Consider the following 25,408-nt stretch of genomic DNA (forward strand, 5'->3'; position numbering starts at 1 on the left):
TTGAATCCCCATTTTACAGATGAGGAAACCGAGGCACCGAGGAGCTAAGCAATTTGCCCAGGGTCACCCGGGAGGCAAGTGGCAGGGCTGGAATGGAAAGAGAACGGTCCTGAGAGTCAGACGACCTGGGTTCTAATCCCAGATCTGCCCCTTACCTCCTGGGGGGCAAATCCCTTACCTTCTCTGTGCCTCCTTTCCCTCATCTGCGAAATGGGGATTCAATACCTGTTCTCCATGCTACTTGGATGGTGAGACGTGATTATCTTGTCTCTCCCCCCGCATTTAGTACAGTGCTCGACACACTGTGAGCGCTTAACAGATACCGCAAGGTTTATCGATCAGAACCAGATCTCCCGAGTCCCAGTCCCGGGCTCTTTGCATTAAGGCCCCGCTGCTTGTCCTGGGCTTAACGGACCCGGCGGCTCCAAATTCCCACAGAGGATCCTGAGCCCGACCCGGCTGGGATTGCAGTGAGATCTTGTTCGGGCACCGTCGGCATCATCGCGGCTCTTGCCCAGCCATGTCTGCTCTGGCATGGAGGGCCCTCCTGCCGGGCCTCAGCACCCTCCCTCCTCCCTCTCCTCTTCCTCCTCCTCCTTTTCCTGCTGCTGGTTAGTTAGGCTGGACCGCCTTAAATGCCTCTGGGATCCACACCGATCGTCCTTTTTGAAAGAAAACAAAGAAGTCCAGAAGAAAAAAAAAAGAACCAACCCAGATGGGAGTCGATTGCAGTGAAAATGGCTGGGGAGGGGGGGAGAGGAGAAAGGGGGAGGGATGTGTGTGTCGGGGCGGGGGGGAGTGTGGGAGGAGGGTGTGTGTGTGTTTGTGTGTGTATGTGTGTGAGTGGGGGAGGAGGAGGGTGTGGGGGGGGGGGTCTGTGTGTATCTGTGAGCGGGGGGAGGGTGTGGGGATGTGGGAGGAGGGCGTGTGTGCGTTTGTGGGTGTGTGAATGGGGGGAGGGTGTGGGTGTGTGTTGCAGAAAGCAGGGCAGGCGCTAAGGCCGAGCCATTTCAAAGCAGAGAAGAGGCGTGTGAAATATTGATGAGAAACGCCTCCCACTGGAAGCCCCCAAGAGCGAAGCTGCGGAAGGCCGGGGCGGGGCGGGGGGCTCCGGGGACCCTTCCCGGGAAGAGGGGGGCTTCTCCCACCCCGCTTCCCGCCTCTCCCGGAGGCTCGGCTCTGCCTCCGGGGACTGGGCTCCGCGCCTTGTCACAGCAACCCCCCCCCCCCAAAACCCCAGCCACCCCCTCCACCCTTCCAGCCGGAGCCCCCTCCCAGCCTGGGCTGCTGCCCAGAGTGTCTCTCTCTCTCTCTCTCACCCCCCCCCCCCCCGTCTCTCTCACTTTCTCACCCTCCCTCTCCTCTCTGCAGTCTGTCTGTCTCTCTCCCTCCCTCCTGCTCATTGGCAATGCGATGCTTACTTTGCGACAGGGCTCCCCTCTCCGCGAACTGATCTTCGCCGCTCCTCCTTCCTTTGCATGGCAATGTGTATTTGTGCTGGTGCAGTCCTCCCGCTCACACAGCGCTCGCTGCACCGGGGCCGGGCCTGGGGCCGGGCCTGGGCCTGGGCGTGGGGTCGGGGCTGGGGCCTGACGCCACCGGCCCTCCCTCCTAAGGGCCGTCGCCTTCCCCTTCCATCCGCCACCGCCTTCACCCAGCCGGGGAGAGGCGTCCGACCCCTCTAACCCGGCCGAATGGAGTCTCCGGACGGGGCTGGCACCTTAGGTGAGTGACCCTTCTTTTCCCGGGGGCCTGGGCACGGGGCATTTGCAGCCCCCGCACGGGCAGGAGGACGCCGGGTCCGGGCCGCCGCCCCGAGGGGCTTCTCTCCCCGGGTTTAAGTTCCCTCCTGCAGATACTGTGACAAATGAGAATGAGATGTACGAGCTTCCCGTGTGCCAAGCCCCCTTCTCGGCGGCGGGGTGGATACGGGGTACTCGGGTTGTCCCACCCGGGGCTCCTGGCTTCGAACCCCGAGAGCCCCCGAAAGAAAGTTCGGCTTGCAGAAGGCAAGTCCCAACAGCCCCAGGATCCGACTTGGGGTGAACCCGGCCCCCTGATGTTATTTCCCCCGGACCGGAACGAGGCGGAACCCCTCTGCCCCCTCCGCCTGGCATCTGTCTGTTTCCAGCGCCTCTCCGGACAGCCGCCCGCCCCCTGCCCCCCAGTCAGTCTCTCCCTGGGGTCAAGCTTGGAGGCTGATACACCTTGTGCGGAACGAATAGCCTCAGTAAGGAAGGAAGGGCCAGCTTCCATGGTACTGCCCGGTTGTTCAGCCGCCAGCCCGGAGGAAAGCGGTCCGGGCCGAGTGGCACCCAGAGGCGCTTGGAGTTGGCACTGCCATCTCTGCCTCTGGTCTCCCACTCAACCCGCTCCTGCTTTTTTTTGTTTCCCCCCAAATAGATTTCTTTCTCAAACGGTCAGGGGTGGGACCTCGGCCCACCCCAACTCGTGCAGCTTGCCTGCAGTTTCTTTCGGCCGGGAGGCACGGAGCTGGCCTCTGGATCGGAACTTTTGGAATAGAGATTCCCGCCGCCCCTCCTGCCTCCGGGAATGTGCCCCACAACTGTAAGATGCCAAGCGGGCTTTCGGAAGCGGGGGTGGGGGGGGGTGGGAGGAGATGGGGAGAAGGGGCAGCCCCACCGGCTCACGGATTGAGGACCTTTTGCACCAAACTGAAATCTCTTAGCTACTCGTCGATGCCCACGGCCGATGGAGGGATTGATGCTACCTGGGGTTTTCACTCTGAAATTCACAAGAAGAATTAAGGCATTCCGAATTCTAGACTCATGGTTGGAGTAGGGCACGGAAGGGTCGGGGGGCCGGCTGGGAGAGAGTGGGCTGGGGTTTTGAGTGGACCGAGGGGAGTGGCGAATAGCCCGGAGGAGTAGGGGAGTGGGTTGGGAGAATTGGGAGTGGGTGGGAATGGGGAGAGGGCAGGGGGAACGGGGAAATGAAGATTGGATTGGGGAAATGGGGAGTGGACCGGAGAAATGGGCAGTGGGCTGAGGGAATGGGGAGAGGGCTGGGAGAGGGAGAGTGGGAGTGAAAGTGGGCTGGGGGTGAGAGAGGGCTGGGGGAGAGAGAATGACTGGGGAAGACAATGGCTGGGGGAGAGAGCAGGGTGGAGGAATGGAGGGTGGGCTGGGGGAAAGAGAGTGGGCTTGGAGAGGATGGGATTGGGGAGAGTGGGCTGTGGGGGAAAGGGACTGGGGCGGGAGGAGGCTGGGATCAAAGACGGTCCAAGCAGCTCCAGAGTTTCGTGCCAGACCCTTTGCGGTCCTCTAGGCTGAGGTCTTCACCCTGTTAGTCACCCTTTGCCGCGGGGCTGCTTTGTTTTTTGACTCAGTAGCTCAGGAGGGCAAGCCCTGGGGAAGGGTGCGGGTGAGGGAAATGAAGCAGGCCCTCGAGCTCATTAGCTGCCTGGAAACCATATCGACGGGCTGGAGAAAGGCAGAGGGAGGGACCGGGACTGGGCTGGGAGGATGGGAGGGATGCTTATGTGAGGGTCCGGGAGGGTCAGAGGAGGGGGTGGGTCCTAGTGCTTCGGTTCAGGTAGGGTGTGCAAGGCAGGTGTATTCCCCCCAGAGAGGGGGAGGAGGAGGGGACAGAGTCCAGGCGAAAAAGGCAGCCCCCTTAGGTCCGCACTTCACCCTGCCTAGAGGGAGCGAGGGATGGCGTGATTTCTGGAGAGGGGATCGGGTCCATCTGGACTTCTGAGACGACAAGCTGACGTGGAAGGGGTCTGCCGAGAGCACACCCTACCCTGCCTCTGTCCCCCCCGCAGCCGAATATCTGTCAGCGTCACGGAAACCGGCAGCCCCAGCATCAACTCCACGCCCTCGTCCCCCAGCCCACCCTTCTCTGTCTGGCGGTTGCTGCAGTCTTTGCCCCCTCGTACTGTTCAGAAGCAAAGGGCCCCGCAGGCCACTGGGACGAAAGCTGCCGCGATGCCAAAGAGACTTTCTTCCCTCTCCGAAGCCTCCTCCCTAGGTCCCGCAGACTTCTCGGCCGTTCAGATTCGGGGGTGGCACCTCACGGGAAATGAATTTGGCAGGTCCCAGCTTTGTCTTCTGTGTCTGTTGGCTGACACCCCAAGGGCAATTGGCAGCGAGACAGGCCGGCTCTGTTGGAAAAGAACCAAGGACCAGGTAGACTACGAAGAGGGCAGAATATCGCCCGGTCTCTTTAGGCTGGCTCGGCTTCGGCCTGCGACTTAGCTGGGAGGAAGAGGTCAGAGATGGCGGGTACTGAGATTCCCCAGGGTCCTGTGGCTTCGAGAGCAGCCGAGGGGAGATGGCGGTTGCAAATTAAAAATCCCACCATGCCCCTTATAGCTCAAACCAAAGGCCCAGGGTGGCCACGGTGGGAAAGCAGACCACAGGACCGTTCCACAGCCCACCGTCTTGTAGCCTAGAGAACGCCGGGCCGAGCCCTACGAGCCGTTACCTCCGTGAGCGCCCGCTAGCAATCAGTCGATCGTATTTTTTGAGCGCTTGCTACGGGCAGGGCCCTGTACTAAGCGCCTGGGAGAGTGCAGTATATCGGAGTTGATAGACACGTTCCTTCCCTACAACGAGCTTACAGTCTAGAGGGGCAGACGTTAATATTAATAGATTACAGATATGTCCATAAGCGATGTGGGCCTGGGAGGAGGGATGAATAAAGGGAGCAAGTCAGGGTGAGGCAGAAGGGAGTAGGAGAAGAGGAAAGGAGGGCTTAGTCAGGAAAGGCCTCTCGGAGGAGGGGTGAATAAAGGGCACAAATCCAAGTGCAACTGCTATTGGAGTTTATTTTGTTTGTAGGAGAAGTCAGCTCTCCCTCCCCATAGTTCAGAAACCCCACCTGCAGTTTCCCAAGACGAAGGAGAGAACTCTCAGCAGCAGGATTCCCCACTGGTCCTCCTTTCTCAGTTTAGTTTCCACGTTGCCCGTGACCTTCCCTTGAGGGCACGTAGCCAGATTCATAGATGGAAAATCCCCACTGCCTCATCCATTCATAAAGTGAGCAGGGGTTCAGCCATTAATAGGCTTGGGAGCTGGGAGGGAGAGGGCGGCCTGCCCCGCCTCTATCCAGCTCTTGGGTCCTCACCCATTCAGTGTTCTCTTCCTGCAGCTCAGACAACTGGTTCTCTCATGGTCATCCCCACCACTATCCCGGGGGTAAACTCACCATCTCTAGTGCTTGTGATTGTCTTAAAATGCCCACTAGCTGCCCGTGTTAATTAAGAGTGGAGAACAGGTCAGAACCTTGGCATCGATGTAACTAATTTCCTTTCGGCTGTCAATCCCCAGGGGAAAACTATCTGCCGCCCATCGCCCTCCCCCTGGGTTAGAGAGGAGGAAAGGAGGAATTAACTGTAGGCTCAGATTACAGCTGGATAAAGGGGTGCTGGGCATCTGCGCTTCTCATCACGGGTCTAGCACCAAGATGAGCACTCTGCACCCCATGGGAGTTCAATAAATACCTGCTGCTGCTGATCACCCGGGAGGTGATCCCTCTAGGGTCTTTCTGAGGAAGAGAGCCTGGCTCACTCTCGCTTCTCTCAGCACTTGAACCCTTCGGGGCTCTCGATCCAGCTTCTGCCTCAATGCCTGTTCCGAGGAAAGTAACCCTTAAAAATGGACTCCTACCTGGAGATGGGATGGAGCCGTATCCACTGGGATGTGTCTTCAGGACTAGGAGGTGTGTTAATGGTCTCCGCTCCATTGTGCATTGCTTCCTTCCTTCTGCCCCTGCCCTGTGCTGATTTTTTCTGCACTTATTCAGTATGATTCCTAAGATAATAAATAGTATTATTATTATTTTTTTATAATTACTGGCTTACTGTGCTGTGCTTACTCTCTGGTGGTTCAGGTCTAGAGCAAATCCATCCTCTCAGGATGGCCTTGGAGCTGCTTGGGTGGCTAGGGAACTCTCACACAGGAAGCAGCATGGCCCAGTGGATAGAGCAGGGCTCTGGGAGTCAGAGGCACCTGGGTTCTAATCCCAGATCCACCACTTGTCTGCTGCGTGACCTTGGGCAAATCACTTAACTTCTCTGTGCCTCAGTTACCTCATCTGTAAAATGGAGATTAAGACAGTGACCCCCCTGTGGGATTTGGACTATGTCCAACCTGGTTACTTTGTGTCCATTCCAGTGCTTAGAACAGTGCCTTGCACATAGTAAGGGCTTAAAAAACACCATTTAAAAAACAAACAAAAAGAAACCAGAAGATGGCCCGGGCCTAGTCGAATCCCTGATTTGACCCATGCCCCGGGGCCGGATTGGACCCGAGTTGGCCTCCGAGGGAGTGAGGCGGGTGAAGAGACATTTGCTGGGACCGACATCTCCTGTGGTATTGGGCACTTGGTTGGACACTTTGCGTCTACGTCATCAATTGCAGAGTCCAGGCATCGGGACAGGTTTCTCCTCAGCTTCACCAGAGGGCTTAAGGGCAGACGGCAGTCATCCCCAGCCCAAGAACCAGAATGCCAGCCTCTTCTTTTTTTCTTTTTTTGTATTTGTTAAGCACTTACTATGTACAGCCTCTGTGCTAAGCGCTAGGGTAAACACACGCCAGTCAGGTTGGACACGGTCCCACATGGGGCTCACACTCTTAAACCTCATTTTACAGATGAGGTAACTGAGGCAATGAGAAGAAAACTAACTTGTCTGAGTTCAAACAGCTGACAAGTGGCAGAGCCTGTTGACTTGATGTCTGTCTCCCCCCTTCTAGACTGTAAGCCCGGTGTGGGCGGGGATCGTCTCTATCGCTGAATTGTACTTTCCAAGTGCCTGGTACAGTGCTCTGCACACAGTAAGCACTCAATAAATATGACTGAATGAATGAGCCAGAATTAGAACTCAGGCCCTTCTGACTCCCAGGCCCGTGTTGCATCCACTAAGCAGTGTTGATTCTCCAAGAAAGTAGAGAGAGCTGCTGCTCTTCTTCCAGGTTTGGCTGGTTCTGTGACCTTGCCTACTCTTCCCCCTTGTTCACCCGGAAGGGGGTCTCAGGACGGGGGTTCGAGCAGCAACAGATGTACTGCTAAACCCAGAAGCCGGAGGACAAGGCTTTGACCAACTGCTGCTGCTCTAGTGGCTGGTGCCTCGTCTCGCCTTCCAAGAACCTAATAATAATAATGGTGGTATTCGTTGAGCACTTACTGTGCCCCAGGCACTGCACTATGCACTGGAATAGACAGAAGATAATCGGGTTGGGCTCACACAGGCCTCCCAATCTCAATCACCATTTTATAGATGAGAAAACTGAGGCACAGAGAAGTGAAGTGACTTACCGAAGGTCACACAGCAGACAGATGGCAGAGCCAGGATTGGAACCCAGATCCTTCTGACTCCCAGGCCCGTACTCTATCCAAACCCAAATCCTGACCAATACTGCTCTGGTGCTCTCCAGAGACTCCGCTAAGAGGGATTAGTCTGAGAAATTACTTGCCCCGATACTTTTGGAAATAACTACCCAAAGGGGTGTCGGAGATTTGTATTTTCCTCTTTTCCGGTGACCTCCAGGCCTTGGGCTTCTGCTTCAGAGTATGCCTGGGACTGGATGTTTCCAGATCTTACCAACTCCAACGGAGGGACAACTCCCTCATCAGCCAGCTCCCTCTGAAGGTCGAGGGCCTAGGGTGGCCCCTGGGACCTGCAGGAGGCTTCTGAGAAGGCAGATTCACTGTAGGCTGTGAAACAGAACTTTTGTTGAGTTGTCATGGGTAAAAGCAGGAGAGGGGAAGGGTCTGTAAGAGAACAGGAAAGTCAGACCGGTGTCTTCCCCTCCCCCCTCCGGATCTGACGTCGAAGAGAGCTGGGGTGACTGAGAAACACTCTGGGGTGAAGGTCAAGGAAAGATGTTGGTCTCTATACTGGGAGAGGAAATTCACCAACTGGGGGCTGAGGTCTGGAGGATCGGGCTGTGTTAGTGTATAACTTAGCCTGTGTGAGGAGGAGGGGGTGGAGGAAGGAAGGGAGGGAGGAAGGGATGGAGGAGGAGAAGGAGGAGTCGGGGTAATAATAATAACTGGTATTTGTTAATTAAGTGCTTACTCTGTGCCAAGCACTGTTCTAAGTGCCAGGGTAGATAGAGAATAATCACAGTAATAGGAGGGGCTGAGCAACAGCCTCACTGAAAGTCTGCAGCAAGAGCTTCTTCAGGATCCCAGCTGCCTGGTGTGGGCTGCCAAACCCTTCCCTCATGCTTGCCCGAAAGCAGCGTGGCCTACTGGATCGAGCATCGGCTTGGGAGTCAGGAGGACCTGGCTTCTATTCCCGGCTCCACCGTTTTTCAGCTGTGTGGCTTTGGGCAAGTCACTTAACTTCTCTGTGGCCTCAGTTACCTCATCTGTTAAAATGGGGATTAAGACTGTGAGCTCCATGTGGGACAGGGACCGTCTACCCTGATCGTTCTTGTCTGTCCGGCTCCCCCGATTAGACTGTAAGCCCGTCAGAGGGCAGGGACCGTCTCTATCTGTTACCGATTTGTACATTCCAAGCGCTTAGTGCGGTGCTCTGCGCACAGTAAGCGCTCAATAAATACTATTGAATGAATGATTAGCTTGTTTCTACCCCAGTGCTTAGTACAGTTTCCTGGCACGTAGAAAGCACTTAACAAATACCATTTAATTAAAAAAAAAAAAAGCCTAACCAGAGGGATAAGGAAATTCTACAGAGTGCTCACGGCCAATCCGTGGGGACCCAAAATCACAGCCCCTCCCTCTGTCTCGCTTGTCTAGTAAGCTCTGAACCAGTACCGTCATCATCATCAAAATCCTCTTCGGAGTGGGGTCCGGCCTGCCAATGGAACAGCGATTACTGCAAGCAGAGGCGAGCTCCTCCCGGCTTCGGCTGGCCCCTGGGGATTTCTCCCAGCTGTGGGCTTCGTTCCCCGCCGAGAGAGATCTGGGTGACCTCCCAGCCGTGAGAAAGTGACGCTCAGAGGCATCTTTCCCCACTCCGCCTCCTCTGGGCTGTGCTGCTGAGAATCAAACGACAGGCACCAGGAGAGACAGGAGAGGGAAAGACAGGGCAGCCGCGGAGGCCGGCGAAGAAGACGGCGGACGTAGGATTGGGTTCCGTTGCCGGAGGGCTGACAGCCAGGCCCTGGGCTCTGAGGGCTCTGGTTCCCGGCCAACCCTCTCTCATTGGTATCGATTTCACTGTCTGCACGGGGTCTAGCGGAGGGAGCCGGTGGCGGGCCTGGTGCCGGGACCGCCACATCAGATATGTGAGCGGTTGCCGCCAGAGCCCCGTCACCTGGGTCCCTTGACCGAAGAGGATTTTAAGAGCTCCGCGGTCCACTGTCTGTCCTCAGATGGTGTCCGCCTGGCAGGGATGACCAGGCAGATCCCTGGGCTCTCTTCCGCTCAGCCCCGCCTTGGGGAGCGCGATGTGCCGGGGGACGGGTCGAGAGGGGATCCCGGATGGAGATATATGCTGGGAAACACCAGATGTGCGCCTGTGCCCCCTCCAAGCGACTGTGCTTGGCAGCTGCTCATAATAGGCCTCCGTTCACACCCAGGGTCTTTAATTATTTACCAGATTGGGGCTGCTAATAATATCCTCTCCCATCCCCCCACCAGGATGCCCGTTGGCACACACATACGCCGTCATTTACATAAATCCATACACACACACACAAATACGCACGGTTGGTCACACCCACTTCTCCTTGCAGACACACGATGGGCTATGGGCTCCGCGGCCCCGCTTGTGCCCAGTCGTAAGGGTCTTCCCAAGTGCTGGGGGGGCCCGGCGGATAGGGGCGGGTGGGCCACCGGATTCACCCCACCCCCTACCTCCGAGGAGTAGAAGGGTTAGCTGACTGGAGGCTGCCCGGGCTGGGAAAGCTCAGTTCTCTTCTCGAGACCAGCAGAGGGTCCAGAGGCGGGAGAGGCCATCCGCAGCTCTTTTCCGCTCTCCCCACTCCGGCTCGTTGGGTTGGAAGAAGGCAGTGTGGACTGTATAACATCCTCAAAGCAGCCACTAATAATAATAACAATCATCATAATAATTTGGGTTTTTTTGAGTGCTATGTGCCAGGCACTGTTCTGAATGCTGGGGTGGATACAGTCAGATGAGGTTGGACACAGTCCCCGTCCCAAGTGGGGCTCGCAGTCTCAATCCCCCTTTTACAGATGAGGTAACTGAGGCACAGAGACGTGAAGTTTCCCCTGCCGTCCGAAGGTAAAAGGATCCTTAGGGCAGCCCGCGAAAGACTCAGCCAATGGCTAGTCTTCCCCGCTCCGATGGTCCCTGCTCCTGGGTGTCCTGCACCCCTAAACCTCCACTCTCCCACTGCTCCTCGGGATATATGAAGCGCCTCCTGTGAGCAGAGCGCTGTACTAGGTGCTTGGAAACATTAAGAGTAGACGACCGATGACCTGGGTCCTACCGACCTTTGAGGAGCTCGTGATCTGCTGGAGGTGGCAATCTTCCACCTGAAAGTGACCCCGTGGAAGTAGCACGATGTAATGGCTAGAGCAAGGGCCTGGGAGTCAGAAGGTCATGAGTTCTAATCCCGGCTAGGCCACTTGTCTGCTGGGTGACCTTAGGCTGGTCACTTCACGTCTCTGTGCCTCAGTTGTCTCGTCTTATGCCGTCGAGTCATTTCCGACCCATAGCGACTCCACGGATACATCTCTCCCCGCCCGTCCCACTCTCCGTCTGCAGTGGTTCTGCTAGTGTATCCGTAGGGTTTTCTTGGTAAAAATATGGAAGTGGTTTGCCATTCCCTTCTTCCGAGCAGTAAAATTGAGTCTCCTCCCCTGACTCTCTTCCATGCCGTTGCTGCCCATCACAGGTGGATTTTGCCTTGTAGCAGATTGCCTTCCACTCGCTAGCCACTGCCCAAACTAGGATTGGAATGGGCAGGCCTCTGCTTGACTCCCCTCCCATAGCCAAGACTGGTAGAGTACTGGAAACTCTCCCGGTGCGATCCTGAGAGGGGGTGCCTCAGTTACCTCCTCTGTAAAATGGGGATTGAGACTGTGAGCCACGTGTGAGATGGGGGACTGTATCCAACCTGATTTGCTCGTATCCACCCCGGTGCTTAGTAAAGTGCCTGGCACATTGTAAACGCTTAACAAATACCATTAATAGTATTATTATTATGTGGGTGGAACAGTTAATTCATTCAATAGTATTTATTGAGCGCTTACTATGTGCAGAGCACTGTACTAAGCGCTTGGAATGTACAAATCGGTAACAGATAGAGACAGTCCCTGCCCTTTGACGGGCTTACAGTCTAATCGGGGGAGACTGACAAAAACAATAGCAATAAACGGAATCAAGGGGATGCACATCTCATTAAAACAATAGCAAATAAATAGAATCAAGGTGATGTACATCTCATTAACAAAATAAATAGGGTAATGAAAATATATACAGTTGAGCGGGCGAGTACAGTGCTGAGGGGAGGAGAAGGGAGGGGGGAGGAGCAGAGGGAAAGGGGGAAAAAGAGGGCTTAGCTGAGGGGAGGTGAAGGGGGGGTAGAGGGGGAGCAGAGGGAGCAGAGAGAAAAGGGGGAGCTCAGTCTGGGAAGGTCTCCCGGAGGAGGTGAGCTCTAAGTAGGGTTTTGAAGAGGGGAAGAGAATCAGTTTGGCGGAGGTGAGGAGGGAGGGCGTTCCGGGACCGCTGGAGGACGTGGGCCAGGGGTCGACGGCGGGATAGGCGAGAACGGGGGACGGTGAGGAGGTGGGCGGCGGAGGAGCGGAGCGTGCGGGGTGGGCAGTAGAAACCTGATATATTGGCCCGGTCCCTGTGTGCATGTGAGTGACAATCACTTGCCCATTCTTGAGCTGGCCTCCCCTTGGTTTTCACCAGTGCACTCCAGGCAGTGTGCGTGTGATGGGGAAGGGGAGGAGAGGGGGCTGCTCTCTGGGTGTCACCTCCTGCCCCCGCTGGGATGGCTCCTCGCTCTTCCTTCCCTCTGTTATTTTCCTCCTTCAGCTCCGTCTCTCCGGCTCTCCCAACAGCTCCTCCTCCCCCTCCTGCTGCGCTGCCAGGGCAGACCTGCCACTTTCCCGGGGCGAACCTCAGTTGGGACGTGTTCCCTGGAGCTTCGGGGAGTGAAATCACCAAGGCAACCGAGGAAAGAAAGTGGACCGGTCAGAGGCAGCTGGGGGAGCGTCCTGGGTCACTGGTTCTCACAGCTTTTCACAGGTCCCCAGCGATGCTATCTCGAGGCGATGCTACCTCGGGACCGTCCTCGCCTTCTGGCAGGATTGCCGGTGAAGCTGCCCTCCTCAGTGCAGGGAGTGAAATCCAGTAGATTTGGCGCTTTTAACAGAGGGAGAGAGGAACAGGGTAATAATAATAATAGTGCTAACTATATGCCGAGCACTGGGGTAGATACAAGGTGATCAGGTCAGACACGGTCCCTATCCCACTTGGGGCTCGCAGTCTTAATCCCCATTGTGCAGATGAGGTTACCGAGGCACAGAGAAATGAAGCGACTTACCCAAGGTCACGCAGCAGACAAGTGGGGGAGCCAGAATTAGAACCCAGGTCCTTATGACTTCCAGGCCTGTGCTCTATCCAGTTGGCCACACTGCTTCCCGATGATGCATCACCCTGACTTGCTCCCTTTATTCATTTCGCCCCCTCCCAGCCCCACAGCACGTAAATTCATGTGTGAAATTTCATCTGTACTAATGCCTGTCTCCCCTTCTAGACCGTAAGCTCACTGTGGTCAGGGAAGGCGTCTGTTATATTGTTATATCGTACTCTCCCGAACGCTTAGTACAGTGCCCTGCACACGGTAAGTGTTCAATAAATATGATCGACTGGCTTCCTGGACAACTCTTACCTTCCAAACCCTAGAAGAACTCCAAGAAGGAAAGACATCCAAATGGCATCCTTTTAAAGGGTTACCAAAGGGAAGTCAACCCCAGATTTCTTTTGGGGTGTTCAACACTGATGAAAGAGACCAGATTTCTGGTTACCTTAGATGGGATGGGGGCAGGGCCTAACTAAAAGAGAGTTGGGGAGACATAGAAGAGGAGACAGAGAAGCAGAGAAAGAGAAAAGGAAGAGAGGAAAGGGAGGGCGTATGGGGAGAGAGAAGAAAGATGGGAGAAGGGAGGGAGGACGACTCACCGAGTCAGCAGTAGTGTCACTCTCACTCTCACCTTCCGCTGCTGCAACCAGCCCTTTGCTACCAGGTGGAAATGGTGGCGGCAGAGAAGGGCAAGGGCCAGTTAGCGTGGAGGGCTATCTGTGTTGTTTTTTTTTAATCCATCGGCAGCCATAGCGGCTACTACCGTAGTTCAATTATCGTTGCTGCTAAACCACCACCACCTCAGCCACCTGCCCGGGGGTCGCCCGTGCCAGGTTCCAGGGCAGCCGGAAGCCCGTCATTCTGGCCTCACCGGAAACTCCCGCGACGGACCCCAGGATGGGGCAATTCACCTGCAGTGGCCCTGGTGCCATCGCTGGAGGGGAAAAGAGGATTCTCCTTGGCCAAACCACCACTGTTACTGTGGCTGTGGGGCTCTTTCCCAACATCCTGGCCTAAAGCAGAACTTGAATGGATGCAATCTAAGCCTTATGAGTGGCAGGACAACCCCCCGCAACCGCAAGAGCATAGCCATCCCCCCCATTTTGGGCTAACCCAGCTCCGTTTTTCCCCACCCCCCCAGGGTTCACAGTGATTTTTCTGCAGGGATAAACTGTGTTCACTGAGCACAGAAGGGGGATCCCCCGTGGGTGCCCTCTCTGTTAGAAACGGAAGAGATCTCTGGGGGTAAGCAACTACTCCACATCTGGGGAGAAAAAAATGGAAAGAGCTGTATTAACACACAAGGAGCGAGGGAGACTCCCTTGTAATCGGGGAGACTCACAAATACCTCATCAAAAATGAGCGAGAAGCAGCGTGGCCTAATGGATAGAGCGTGGGCCTGGGAGTCAGAAGGACCTGCTTTCTAATCCCACCATTTGTCTGCTGTGTGACCTTGGGCAAGTCACGTAATTTCTCTGTGCCTCAGTTACCTCATCTATAAAATAGGGATTAAAACTGTGATCCCGAGGGGGACGCGGCCTATGTTCAAACTGATTAGTTTGCTCTAGCCCAGAGCTTAGTACAGTGCCCGGCACAAAGTAAGTCTTTAACAAATACCATTAAAAACTACCTTCTAAGCCGAGAAGGGGCCAATAGCCTTCTTGACGGGAGTCCGTGGATGAGGGTCGGATTTGGACGATCCAGTCTGACGGCAGGAAATAATGGCCGGGGGTGGTAGATTTGGCTGTAGACCACCATCTCCTTCCACCGCTCGGGCCTCCGTGTCGCAGCCAGATTGAGGGCCACCTTCATGCTCAGCCATTTCCCTTTCCTAAAACTATTCAAAATGGTTCCTTGCTCTCAGGATCTAAGACGACTTCCTCTCTAAGGCTCAGGCTGTTAACACCCCGGTCGCACGGGAGCGTTCAGAAGGTACAAGACAACTTCGTGGCTTGCAGATTAGCCCAATGTGATGATTCCTCCATGAGGAAGTCGAGCCATCTGTCAGGTTTACCGTTCCCGATCGGCTTCTGGGGAATCTCTAGTTTTTTCCAGTCCAGGAGCTCTTTTTTTTAATATATAATGGTATTTGTTAAGCGCTTACTATGTGCCGGGCACTGTTCTAAGTGCTGAGGTAGATACGAGCTAATCAGGTTGGACACGGTCCATGTCCCACATGGGGCTCACGGTCTTATTCCCCATTTTACAGATGAGGTAACTGAGGTACCGAGAAGTTAAAAGACTCGCCCGAGGTCACGTAGCAGACAAGTGGTGGAGCCGGCATTGGAATGCAGGTCCTTTTGACTCCCAAGTCTGTGTTCTAGCCACTAGGCAACACTGCTTATCATGTGGACAAGGATCATTTATACCTACTCTCTTGCACTGCACTCTCCCAAGCTCTCAATAGAGTGTTCTGCACACAGCAAGGGCTCAAGACATACCGCGGATTGATCGACTGATTGAATGGGTTACGTTCTTTCAGCGTAGTACCTCTGGATGCGTTTGATTTCAGAATTGACTAAAGAAGCCCAGACAGCACAGACGACCGTGGTGGTGCCAGGCCACCTCGGGCCAGGGGAAGAGTCCCGGGCCCCTCTGGCAGAGGAGGAAGGAGGGATTCCCATTCCAGCTCCGGGACTCCTTCAAGTCACAGAGAGAAGACGTGAGTAGCAGCCCAGTGCTCCTGGAAAGGGTAATAAAGATTAGTCAATAAACGCAAGTTTGAACAAGTCTCCTCCGATAAGCCTCCCCGAACCGGGTTACAGGACGGAGTAATCAATCGGTACCTATTCCAGAGGAGAGGGCAGGGATTTTCCTGTTCCCAGAGGGAATGCTAGGAAGCTGAGCTTGTGGGAGACAGTGGGACTAGGGCAGAACTACAGGCTGGCATCACTGGTCTGCGTGTCATTCTCGCTCCCTCTCTCCAACTAAGGGCTTGCGGTCCAGCGGTCATATCACTTGAGGGTTCGGCTACCCACTGGGGACGATTCCGCGTTCTCCTCAGAGAGACCTAAAATCTGAACCGTAAGAGACCCTCTTGCCAATTCTCCAGGGTTCTGGTAATGGGGCATGGCTGGACCCTTCCTGTAGAACTCTAGGGATTTCTAGGAAACTCTGGTTTCCCCACAGGCCCTAGCTAAGGAAGTGAATGTGTATGTCAGCATCATTTGGCCCCGAGGCCTTTGAGACAGGGCAGGGCACAAGGGGTCCTGACTTCCCACTCCGTCCTGCTCCAGAGCCAAGGAAGGGAACAGCTTATTCAATAGTATTTCTTGAGCGCTTATTATGCGCAGAGCACTGTACTAAGCACTTGGAATGTACAACTCGGCAATCCCTGCCCAAGGACGGGCTCACGGTCTAATCGGAGGAGACAGACGGCAGAGCAAAATTCTCTCAGCCAGCATTATAGTACAGTCTCTCGACTATAAGCTCGTTGCGGGCAGGGAACGTGTCTGCTAACTCTGTCGTATCGTACTGTCCCAAGTGCTGTACACATAATAAGAACTCTAGAGAAGCAGAGAAGCAGCGTGGCTCAGTGGAAAGAGCCCGGGCTGGGGAGTCAGAGGTCATGAGTTCGAATCCCAGCTCTGCCACTTGTCAGCTGTGTGACTGTGGGCAAATCACTTAACTTCTCTGTGCCTCAGTTACCTCATCTGTCAAATGGGGATTAACTGTGAGCCTCACGTGGAACGACCTGATTACCCTGTATCTACCCCAGCGCTTAGAACAGTGCTCTGCACATAGCAAGCGCGTAACAAATACCAAATACCAACTCAATAAATTCCAGTGATTGATTGAATGATTGGGTTGGGCTGTTTTTAGGGAGGGACTAACCAGGAAGTGACAGAGCTGAATGGATACCTCTCTCCCTCTCCCTCCTTCTCTCCCCACCCTTTTTCTCTCGCCCTCCCCCTCTCAGAGCCTCTGAGCAGTGTCTCCTCCCTGGAGGTGCACTTCGACTTGCTGGACTTGACAGAACTAACAGACATGTCTGACCAGGAATTGGCTGAAGTCTTCGCGGACTCAGATGATGAGAACGCCGCGAATGAGTCTCCAGCAGGTGAGATGGGCTGGGCCACCCAGAAGTTCCCTCCATTTCCTCTCTCTCTCTCCCCACCTTCCCCTGCCAGAGCCCTTGGACAGCATCTCCCAGAGGTGATGCTCTTTTGACCTGCTGAGGCAGAGCACTGTAGCTGCTGAGGTAAGAGGCCCGATGTTTAAGATACCAGCCGAAAAATGATGTCTCGCTTTTAGCTCTGAAATGCCTTATCCCAGCATAGTAATAATAATAATAATAATAATGTTGGTATTTGTTAAGCGCTTACTATGTGCAGAGCACTGTTCTAAGCGCTGGGGTAGACACAGGGGAATCAGGTTGTCCCACGTGGGGCTCACAGTCTTCATCCCCATTTTACAGATGAGGGAACTGAGGCACAGAGAAGTTAAGTGACTTGCCCACAGTCAGCTGACAAGTGGCAGAGCTGGGATTAGAACCCATGACCTCTGACTCCAAAGCCCATGCTCTTTCCACTGAGCCACGCTGCTTCTCCATCAAGCAAATAAATTTTCCAAGGGAGTTGTTTTCATTGATTTTAGTACCTGTTTCTCCCAGGGAGTGCAGCCGAGTAAATAGTTTTGTGGTCTGGGAACCTTTATTGAAGTAATTAGTACAGTGCTCTGCACACAGTAAGTGCTCACTAAATACCATCGACTGATTGATTCAAGATTGTCTTATATCCTTAGTCACCTCTTCTGCTTTCTTGCCATCAATCCGACATGATCCTCTCACCTTCACCTGGGAGGTGAGGCCTAATTCGATCAGTAGTACTGACTGGTGCTTACATTGTGCAGAGCACTGTAGTACTTAGCGCTTGGGAGAGAACCATAGCGTTAGTAGATGGAATCCAAGTGAACGACCGGCTGATTCGTACCATTCACTCTCTAAATCTCAGTCTCAGAGATCCGGCAGGAATCTCTCTTCCTAGATTGACAAGCTTTCTGAACCACTCACCGCTACGGGTGCCAAGGAGATCTGAACTGCGGTGGTGCAGGGGAGGCTGGGAAACCTCAGCTCTCTAGGGAGAAACTGATCTTCCAAGAGCCGGTCCCCGAGCTTTCCCCCTAAATAAAAATAATTGTCTAATAGTCGATGATACTCGTAGTACTTGTTAAACGCTTACTATGTGTCAAGCACTCTTCTAAGCTCTGGGGAAGATACAGGACGATCAGGTCAGACACAGTCCCTGTCCCACGCGGGGCTCACAATCTAAGTAGATGGGAGAACTGGATCGAATTCGTATTTTACAGATGAGGTAACTGAGGTAAGATAAGTTAAGCAACTTGCCCAAGTTGACACAGCAATCACATGGTGGAGCGGGAATTAGAACCCAGGTCCTCTGACTCCCTGGCCTGTGCTCTTCACACTGGACCATACTGATTCTTGGATCTGCTTATCTTGTATCTATCACAGTACCTGGGTCAGTGCTTAGAATATAGTCGGGCGCTTAACAGATACCATCTTTTTTTGATAATAATAATAACTATCACTGTCATATTTGTTAAGCACTTCCTATGTGCTAAGCACTATGAGTTGGTGGAGATTCTTGGTGGAGATTCAAACATCGTCCCTGAAAAGCCCCTGAGGTACCCCCACTCCCTCGAGCCACTGATGACCCCAGGTCCATGCCACTGAACTATGCTACGTCAGTCCCAGCTGAGCCCTCATCCAAGGCAGTGATGCCTCCCTGAATCAATAGCACTTGTCAGGGGCAACTCAAAAAAGGGATAAACCGTGTGGCTCAGTGGAAAGAGCCCGGGCTTGGGAATCAGAGGTCATGGGTTCTAATCCCGGCTCTGCCACTTATCAACTGTGCGACTTTGGGCAAGTCGCTTCACTTCTCCGGGCCTCAGTTACCTCATCTGTAAAATGGGGATGACGGCTGTGAACCCCACATGGGACAACCTGATCACCTTGTATCCCCCCCAGCGCTTAGAACAGTGCTTTGCACATAGTAAGCACTTAAAGTACCATTATTATTATTATTATTATACTAGCCCTCCTGTGAACGTATTATAATCTGACTTCAGGCCATGCTTGATGGAGTTGCTCAAGGGTCTCAGTGCTCCAGGACACAAGTTCAAGTTTCCAGGAGTCCTTTTTTTTTAAACGGTATTTGTTAAGTGCTTACCTCTCAGTGCTTAGAACAGTGCTTGGCACATAATAAGCACTTAACAAATACCATCATTATTATTATTGCATGCCAGCCACTGTCCTAAGCTCTGGAGTACATACAAGCTAATCAAGTTGCACACAGTACCCGTCCCACATGGGGCTGGCAGTCTTAATCCTCGTTATACAGAGGAGGTAACTGAAGCACAGAGAAGTTAAGAGTCGTGCTCAAGGTCACACAGCAGACAAGTGCGGAGCCGGGATTGGAACCCAGGTCCTTCTCACTCCCGGGCCCGTGCTCTGTCCACTAGACAGTACTGCTTCTCTAGTCTGTAGGCTCCTCCTCTAGACGGTGAACACTTTGTGGGCAGGAAACCATCTACCAGCTCTGCTGTACTGTCCTCACCCAGGCGTTTAGGCCAGGGCTCTGCACACAGTAAGCGCTCCATAAAAACCATTGATCGACGGTCCTCGGGCTAACAGCAGGCAGAGTCAGCTTGGAGGAGCCGCTCCCGTGTCCAGCCCTGGGCAGCCAGAGTCTCTAGTCTCGTCTGAGTAACAGAGGAAATACTGTTGTGCTGTTGGTGCAGGAAGAAAAAGTGGGAAGCGGAGGTGGGTGTGCCTGACTGGTGCCCCAGTGGCCAGCAGGAGCCCGGAGGGGCCTGTCCTCGCAGGCGCTCGGGGACAAGATGAAGGCACAGCTCCCTTATTCCTTTCACGCTGAGCTCTGCACACCTCGATGTGTGAAAAGGCTTTTAGCCGGCTGGCTGGGCTGTCAAAAGCGGTTAGCTGCGGGAGGCGAGATCTAATCCTGGAAATCCACAGCAGCTGTTGCCTATCCTTTCTCTTGGCCTTCGGGGCTTCCTTCTGGGCAGCAAATTCGCCCCTGTGCCTGTCGTGGGGCTGACCGTTCTGAGGTTTGCGGTTGCGTTTTGAGCCACCCACAGCCGCACGGACAATACGACGGTATCGGCAGCTCCGCGAGGAGACGGATTGAATAAATATGTAAATCGATCCCCTGAGCTTCCATGAGGAGGAGATTGTGTGACCCGAATTAACGATCAGCCAGCCTCTTCAGTCTCCTGCAGGGCTTACCGACGGAACAAGGGAGCTGAATGCTGCAGGGAAAGCAGGCCTCCTTACAGGGAGCATGAGGGGAACGCGCTAAGGGACTCTCCTATGTGATCCCTTCCCAGTCACTCACAGTCTGGCTTTGGAGAATCCCCTGTAGCGTTTTCCAGACGAAGAGCAGAACGTCAGATCCCATGCCCCTCGGTAAGTCGTGGCCAAGATCTGTCCCAAGATCCTGGGACTGGAAATGCTGGGGCACCAGTGAGGGGCCAAGTCGAGGAAAGGCCTCTAGCTCTCCCAGAGCTGAAGAAAAGAAAACCCCCCGGATGGAATTCTCCTTTTGGGATCAAATGTTGTAGACCGACCGCCCGAGGCTCCTGCATTTCCCGGGAGTCTTAAGCTGACTGAACATAGACCCAGGCCAACACCGATCTGCCGGGGTTGGGAGGTTCGACGCTAATTACGTTAGCCGGGAAGGTTTTCTACTGCTTGCCCAAGCGTACGCGGGCCTGATCCGATTATCTGAATCGTCTCCTCAGGAAGAGCCTTGGCAGGCCTGGATCTGGAGAAAGAAAAAAAAGTGGGCTGAATAATGTTTTCAAGAGTAGTAGTACAGCTGGAGAAGCAGCAGCGTGGCCTAGGGGAAGGAGCACAGGCCTGGGGGACAGAGGACCTGGGTTCTAATCCTGGCCTTGCCCGTTGCTTGCTCTGTGACCTTGGGCAAGTCACTTAACTTGTCTGTGCCTCAGTTTCCTCAACTGGAAAATGGGGATTAATACCTGTTCCCTCTCCTACTTTAGACTATGGGTCAAGGACTGTGTCCAACCTGATTAACTTGCACCTACCCCAGCACTTAAAAGAGTGTTTGACATATAGTAAGGGCTTAACAAAAAAACATTAAAAAACAAAGCTGGATTCCTGTAAAAGATGGTAGTATTAGTTAAGCGCTTACTATGTAAAAACACTGTAGTAAGCTCTGGGGTAGATACAAGATAATCAGGTCAGACACAGTGTCTGGCCCATATGGGGCTTACGATCTAGGTAGGAGGGAGAACAGGTATTGAAGCCCCGTTTTGCAAAAGAGGAAACTGAGGCACAGAGAAGTTAGGTGACTTGTCCAAGGTTACGTCACAGGCAAGTGGCAGAGTTGAGATTCGATCCTAGGTCCTCTGACTCCCAGAACCATTTTCTTTCTACTACGCCATGCTGCTTTCTCCAAAAGCTCTGAATGTCTGTGAATGTCCCTCCCTCCGGGGATCCAGCTGACGCCTGCTCTCCTGTCCTCTCTTCTCCCCTAGGTCTGCACCCGCACCCAATTCCTCGAGCAGGGTACCTCCGCTCCCCATCCTGGACCCGGGCAAAGGCCGAACAGAACAGGGAGAAGAAGCACCTCAGCGACTCTGAGTTGCAGGCGGGGATAGTGGACACTTTCCTTACGGTAGAGAGACCAAAAGAAAACTAGGCCGAGCCCAGCGTGCCCTGGCCGCTTCCCTAAGGTGCCAAGAGAGAAATGCCGACTGTTGCACTAATCACAGATTCCTGACAATTTGTGACCTGAAAAAAAAAAAATTCCTCAACCAGAGACTTTGGCCTACTGGTAATAGCTAATGCCGAGTTCCTCCTCCTTTTTCCTTCTCCATCCTGTGGCTCTTCATTCGAGAGTGACTCTTGTTCCTCTTCATGCCCCGATGACCTAGAAGTGGGTCCTGCCAACTGAGCTGGCCCTCCAGCCCACCAGTGACCAATGAAGATGGACAAGAGCACCAGGGAGGGGGGCTGTTTGCCGGGGGGACAAGAAGGCAAGAGTTTCGGCCCTTTGAGCTTTTCCCGCTCATTCTGCCCAAGATCTGTCTTCACGAACAGACCCAAAGGGAATGGCTGCCACTATCTGAGCTGGAGTAGTGGCAAAAGGTGCCTGCTGTGTTGGGGGACAGCAAGGGAAAGAGGGAAACTCCCAGCCGCCAAAGTGGAGAGAAGAAACTCCTTCCTCCGAGTAGCTTTCGAGCCCGGGCCGAAGAGCCTCCGACTTGCTCTGCAGGGAGCTTAGGGAAGAGGCGGATTGGAAAGAGGGAGAAACTCCAAGCCGACGCGGGATCTGCTAAGACAGAGGAGTGTGGCAGGCTGGGCAGGGCCCAGCCACAAGGTCCCTCCGGCCATCCTTCGAAACAAGCACAGTCTCCTTCTAGTGGCCTTACTCCCATCTCTTTTTACGCGCATTGGATCAAGATTAACGCACATCCTCCGTGTGGGATCCTCACCCACACGGCCTTGATCCGATGCCTCGCGGGAGGACCGGGACGCTCCTCGTCACCCGGCCAAGCGGCTGAACTCTCATCAGGTGTCTCCCGGGGAGAACCACGGCACCTTGAGGACCAGAGCGAGATCCGGAACAATCCCAAGCACCACAGGGGCAGGCTGGGAAACTGGACGTGTGCTGGCCGCTTTCCTCAGGCCCACTGGCCCAAGGGACTCGGGTCCTCTCGGCTTATCGGATCGCCTGGGAGGTTGGTGCTGTCTGTCTGCTTCTGGGTTGCGACCGGGCTAAGGCTCAAGACTTTGGGGGTCTGTGGGAAAGAACCGCTAATCAAGATGACGAGCATATCCAAATACGCTGTGGTTATTTCCGACTTCAGTGGGAAGATCCTGGTTCCTCCGATGCTTTCTCACCGCCGGGGACTCCACCTCCTGACTTCTCTCCACCGGTAGCCGCTCTGAACTGACAACCTGGGGAGCTGGTTTCTCTCTCCTCTCGGCTTTCGATGTTTTGCACTAATGGAGGTCCAGATGATAAAAAAGTGGGATAAATGGCTTAGGCCCCACCTAGCTACAGGCTAAGGACCTGCCTGGTTGATAAGGTGGGGTGTCTGTAGGGGGGGCGGTGTATCAGGTTCCAGTCAAGCGGCCTCCGAGGTGGGCTGGTGCCACACGTGAAATCTCGAGGAAGGCAACTTTACAATTGTTGGGGGCTTAAAACCTCCCCGACAACCCCAAAGCAACTCACCTGCAGACAGCCAAGAGTGGACGGGAGCAGCAGACGGGCATCTAGATTTGCATTCAGACTCTAGATCCGAAATGAGCCCCTCGTACCGACCCCCCGAGGAGTGATCCGATACCTGCCGCGCTCTCGGGCGCCAAGGGGAAGCCTCCCTTAGACTAGAGCCGGACCTCTACTTCCGCATCTCACGGACCCTTTAAGACCTCTCGGACGCGTTTCCTTCGGCCGCTGCAGCGTTGAGACCCGAACGCTGAGGAGACCTTTCCTTACCGAACCTCACCTTACTCCAAGCACCAAATAAAGCCAAAACTGCCTCCAGAGACACGGCAACGCCCTCAGAGGGCCACTGAATAGGAGAACACTTGATCCACTGTAACCCTTAGTTAATCTTCATGTCGGATCTCATGGAAAGCGATCCGTTCCCCGACCCAGTCTCTAGCTCATCTCGTGTCACGTGTAGCCCCTTAGCGTAGCTTGGCGCTGGCAGCTGCCTTCAAATTCCCGTGGTCCTCCGGGCTCACGGATCGGTACTCATTCTGTTCTCACCCGTTGTCTTGAGAAAGCAGGTCTGGGACCGACCACTTCCGCAGGTAAGGTGGACTTACTTGCAGGAAAAGAGAGGGTCAGGGGTTGGGTTCCCCTGCCGTTTGGCAGGGGGGAAGGTGGAGGCCAAGATCCCCCCACCCCCCAACCTCCTGCAGGTTGCTGCTCGGTGAGCTTTCTCAAAGACAGGTGGGAGAAGCAGGGTCCAAAGCAGATTTTTTTTTTGACAAAAAGCCAAATTCATTTTTCCTCCACTCCCTTCAGCCAATTCTGGAGGTTCTTGCCCACATTTTCTTTTTTCCCTTTTAAGTCACTTCTGAAGCCTCCGCCTGGGCTCTTGCGCTTTATCCCTGGCCCAGCCGGAACAGAACTCAGATCTGCCAGTGAGTGACAGGAGGAAGGCTTCTGGAACGATTTCTGGGGCTCGGGTCTTGACCGCCGACTGGCTTTTCGGTTGCTATGGAGCTCTGGCGAGCTGCCAGCTGCCATGGAAATTCCAGGGTGTCTCATTCATGCTCAGACCCAAGCCACGGGAGGCTTCCGGCTTCGGCTTCCAGAATGTCCTCGCTGGACTCATCTTCCAGCGTGCAAAGCCAGCTAGTTTCCAGCTTTAAACCAACTGTCTGTTCATATCAGCCCCTAACTTTCTGCCGGGGCTTCCGTTTTGTTCCTAATCGAAAACAGCTCTATTAGACATGAACAGGAGGGGAGCCCTGCTTTCCCACGGCCTGTGAAAGGGGACAGACGATGAGTGTAAATCCCGATTTGCTTCTGAACACTTTCCGCTTTAACTTGTTCGACCGCTCAGATACCAGTGAAGCCAAATAACCAAGCCAGCGGGTCTGAGTACAGAGAGCAATACGAGGGATGACATAATGAAGGTTTTCACTTTGTTCTGTTTTGAAACTTTAACATCCGAAGGCAGCTACAGCCGCCCATCACACACACACACACACACACACACACACACAGAGACACTTCCTCTTTGTGACCTGTTCTTTCCTCAGATTGTACTTTTCATCTGTACATGTAGTAGTGTCATTAAAAAAAAAGTATTAAACCCCATCTTGCTAGTTTTAAGGTGTCCCCTTGGATTCTTATTCACCGGTGTCCCGTGTCCCGTGTGCAAATCCACCTCCGGTCGAATTTCTCATGACCCTATCTGCTGCACCTGACCCCAGTAAGCAACATGAGAAACAACACACGCATGTAGCCCTTGGTTGCGGCTACAAGGACAGTGCGTCATCTGCTAATCCCCCGGCTAATTCACTTGTACCTGGGTTTTCAAGTTGTTCCATCCCCACAGAATACCCTTGGGGAGGGAGAGTTCGCCGACACCGAGGTTTCCAATCCAAGAGTGTTTCAGGTCAAAGGGATTGTTAGGAAATGAGAACCCACTGCTCTTTTGATCGACTTGCCGTCGCCATGAAGATCTGCAGCCAAGAGCAGGATTGTAAAAGTTAAAAGCCACGTGAATGGGAAATGGAGAATGTCCCAGATAAAGGACAGCTTAGGGAAAAAAAAGGAAGGAGTAGGAGAAAAGATTATTTGATTGGATTAAAGATGGATTGGGAAAGTAGCAGAAGATACTAATAATGATTGTATTTGTTAAGCGCTTACTATTTTTAAACACTGGGGTAGATACAAGGTAATTAGGTTGTCCCACGTGGGGCTCACAGTCTTAATCCCCATTTTCACGGACGAGTAACTGAGGCACAGAGAAGTTAGCGACTTGCCCAAAGTCACCCAGCTGACAAGTGGCAGAGCCGGGATTAGAACCCACCACCTCCGACTCCCAACCCCGGGCTCTTTCCACTAAGCCACGCTGCTTCTCCAATGAGATACAAGCAGAACTCTGTTACAGGGTCTGGAAGCAAAGCGTGAGCAATGTGAATTTTTCTGGAGAGCAAAAAGGACTCTGATGGTGGTATCTGATACTGACTGGGAAGAAAAGAGAGCCAGGTAGGCCACTGGGAAGCAGGAGGTGAAAATCTAGGTATTAGTAGCCTCAAATAGAGAAGAGATGGATCCTGGGTGTCTGAACAGTCTGAACACAGAGGGAGTGAGGAGAGAAAGCCAGCTCCGAGATGGAGGGTGAGGTGAAACTCTTTGGCTTTCATTGTAGGGGGAGGAAAG

General features: G+C 53.8%; 1 protein-coding gene and 1 non-coding gene across 2 annotated transcripts; one reads left to right on the forward strand and one right to left on the reverse strand.

The window, feature by feature from the left end:
* The first annotated feature begins 1,496 nt into the window (after positions 1-1,496).
* Positions 1,497-24,352, forward strand: DBNDD1 (dysbindin domain containing 1). The gene is made up of 4 exons (XM_001510735.5): positions 1,497-1,725; positions 15,007-15,156; positions 16,414-16,554; positions 21,033-24,352. Exons 1-4 carry the CDS (start codon positions 1,695-1,697, stop codon positions 21,194-21,196), a joined length of 486 nt encoding a protein of 161 aa, XP_001510785.3. The 5' UTR covers positions 1,497-1,694; the 3' UTR covers positions 21,197-24,352.
* Positions 10,807-10,943, reverse strand: LOC114815266. Its single transcript, XR_003763030.1, has one exon. It is a non-coding gene; the product is annotated as a small nucleolar RNA SNORA7 (small nucleolar RNA).
* Positions 24,353-25,408: the final 1,056 nt, after the last annotated feature.

This window comes from Ornithorhynchus anatinus, chromosome 11 (assembly GCF_004115215.2).
Source record: "Ornithorhynchus anatinus isolate Pmale09 chromosome 11, mOrnAna1.pri.v4, whole genome shotgun sequence".
NCBI classification, from domain to species: Eukaryota; Metazoa; Chordata; class Mammalia; order Monotremata; family Ornithorhynchidae; genus Ornithorhynchus; species Ornithorhynchus anatinus.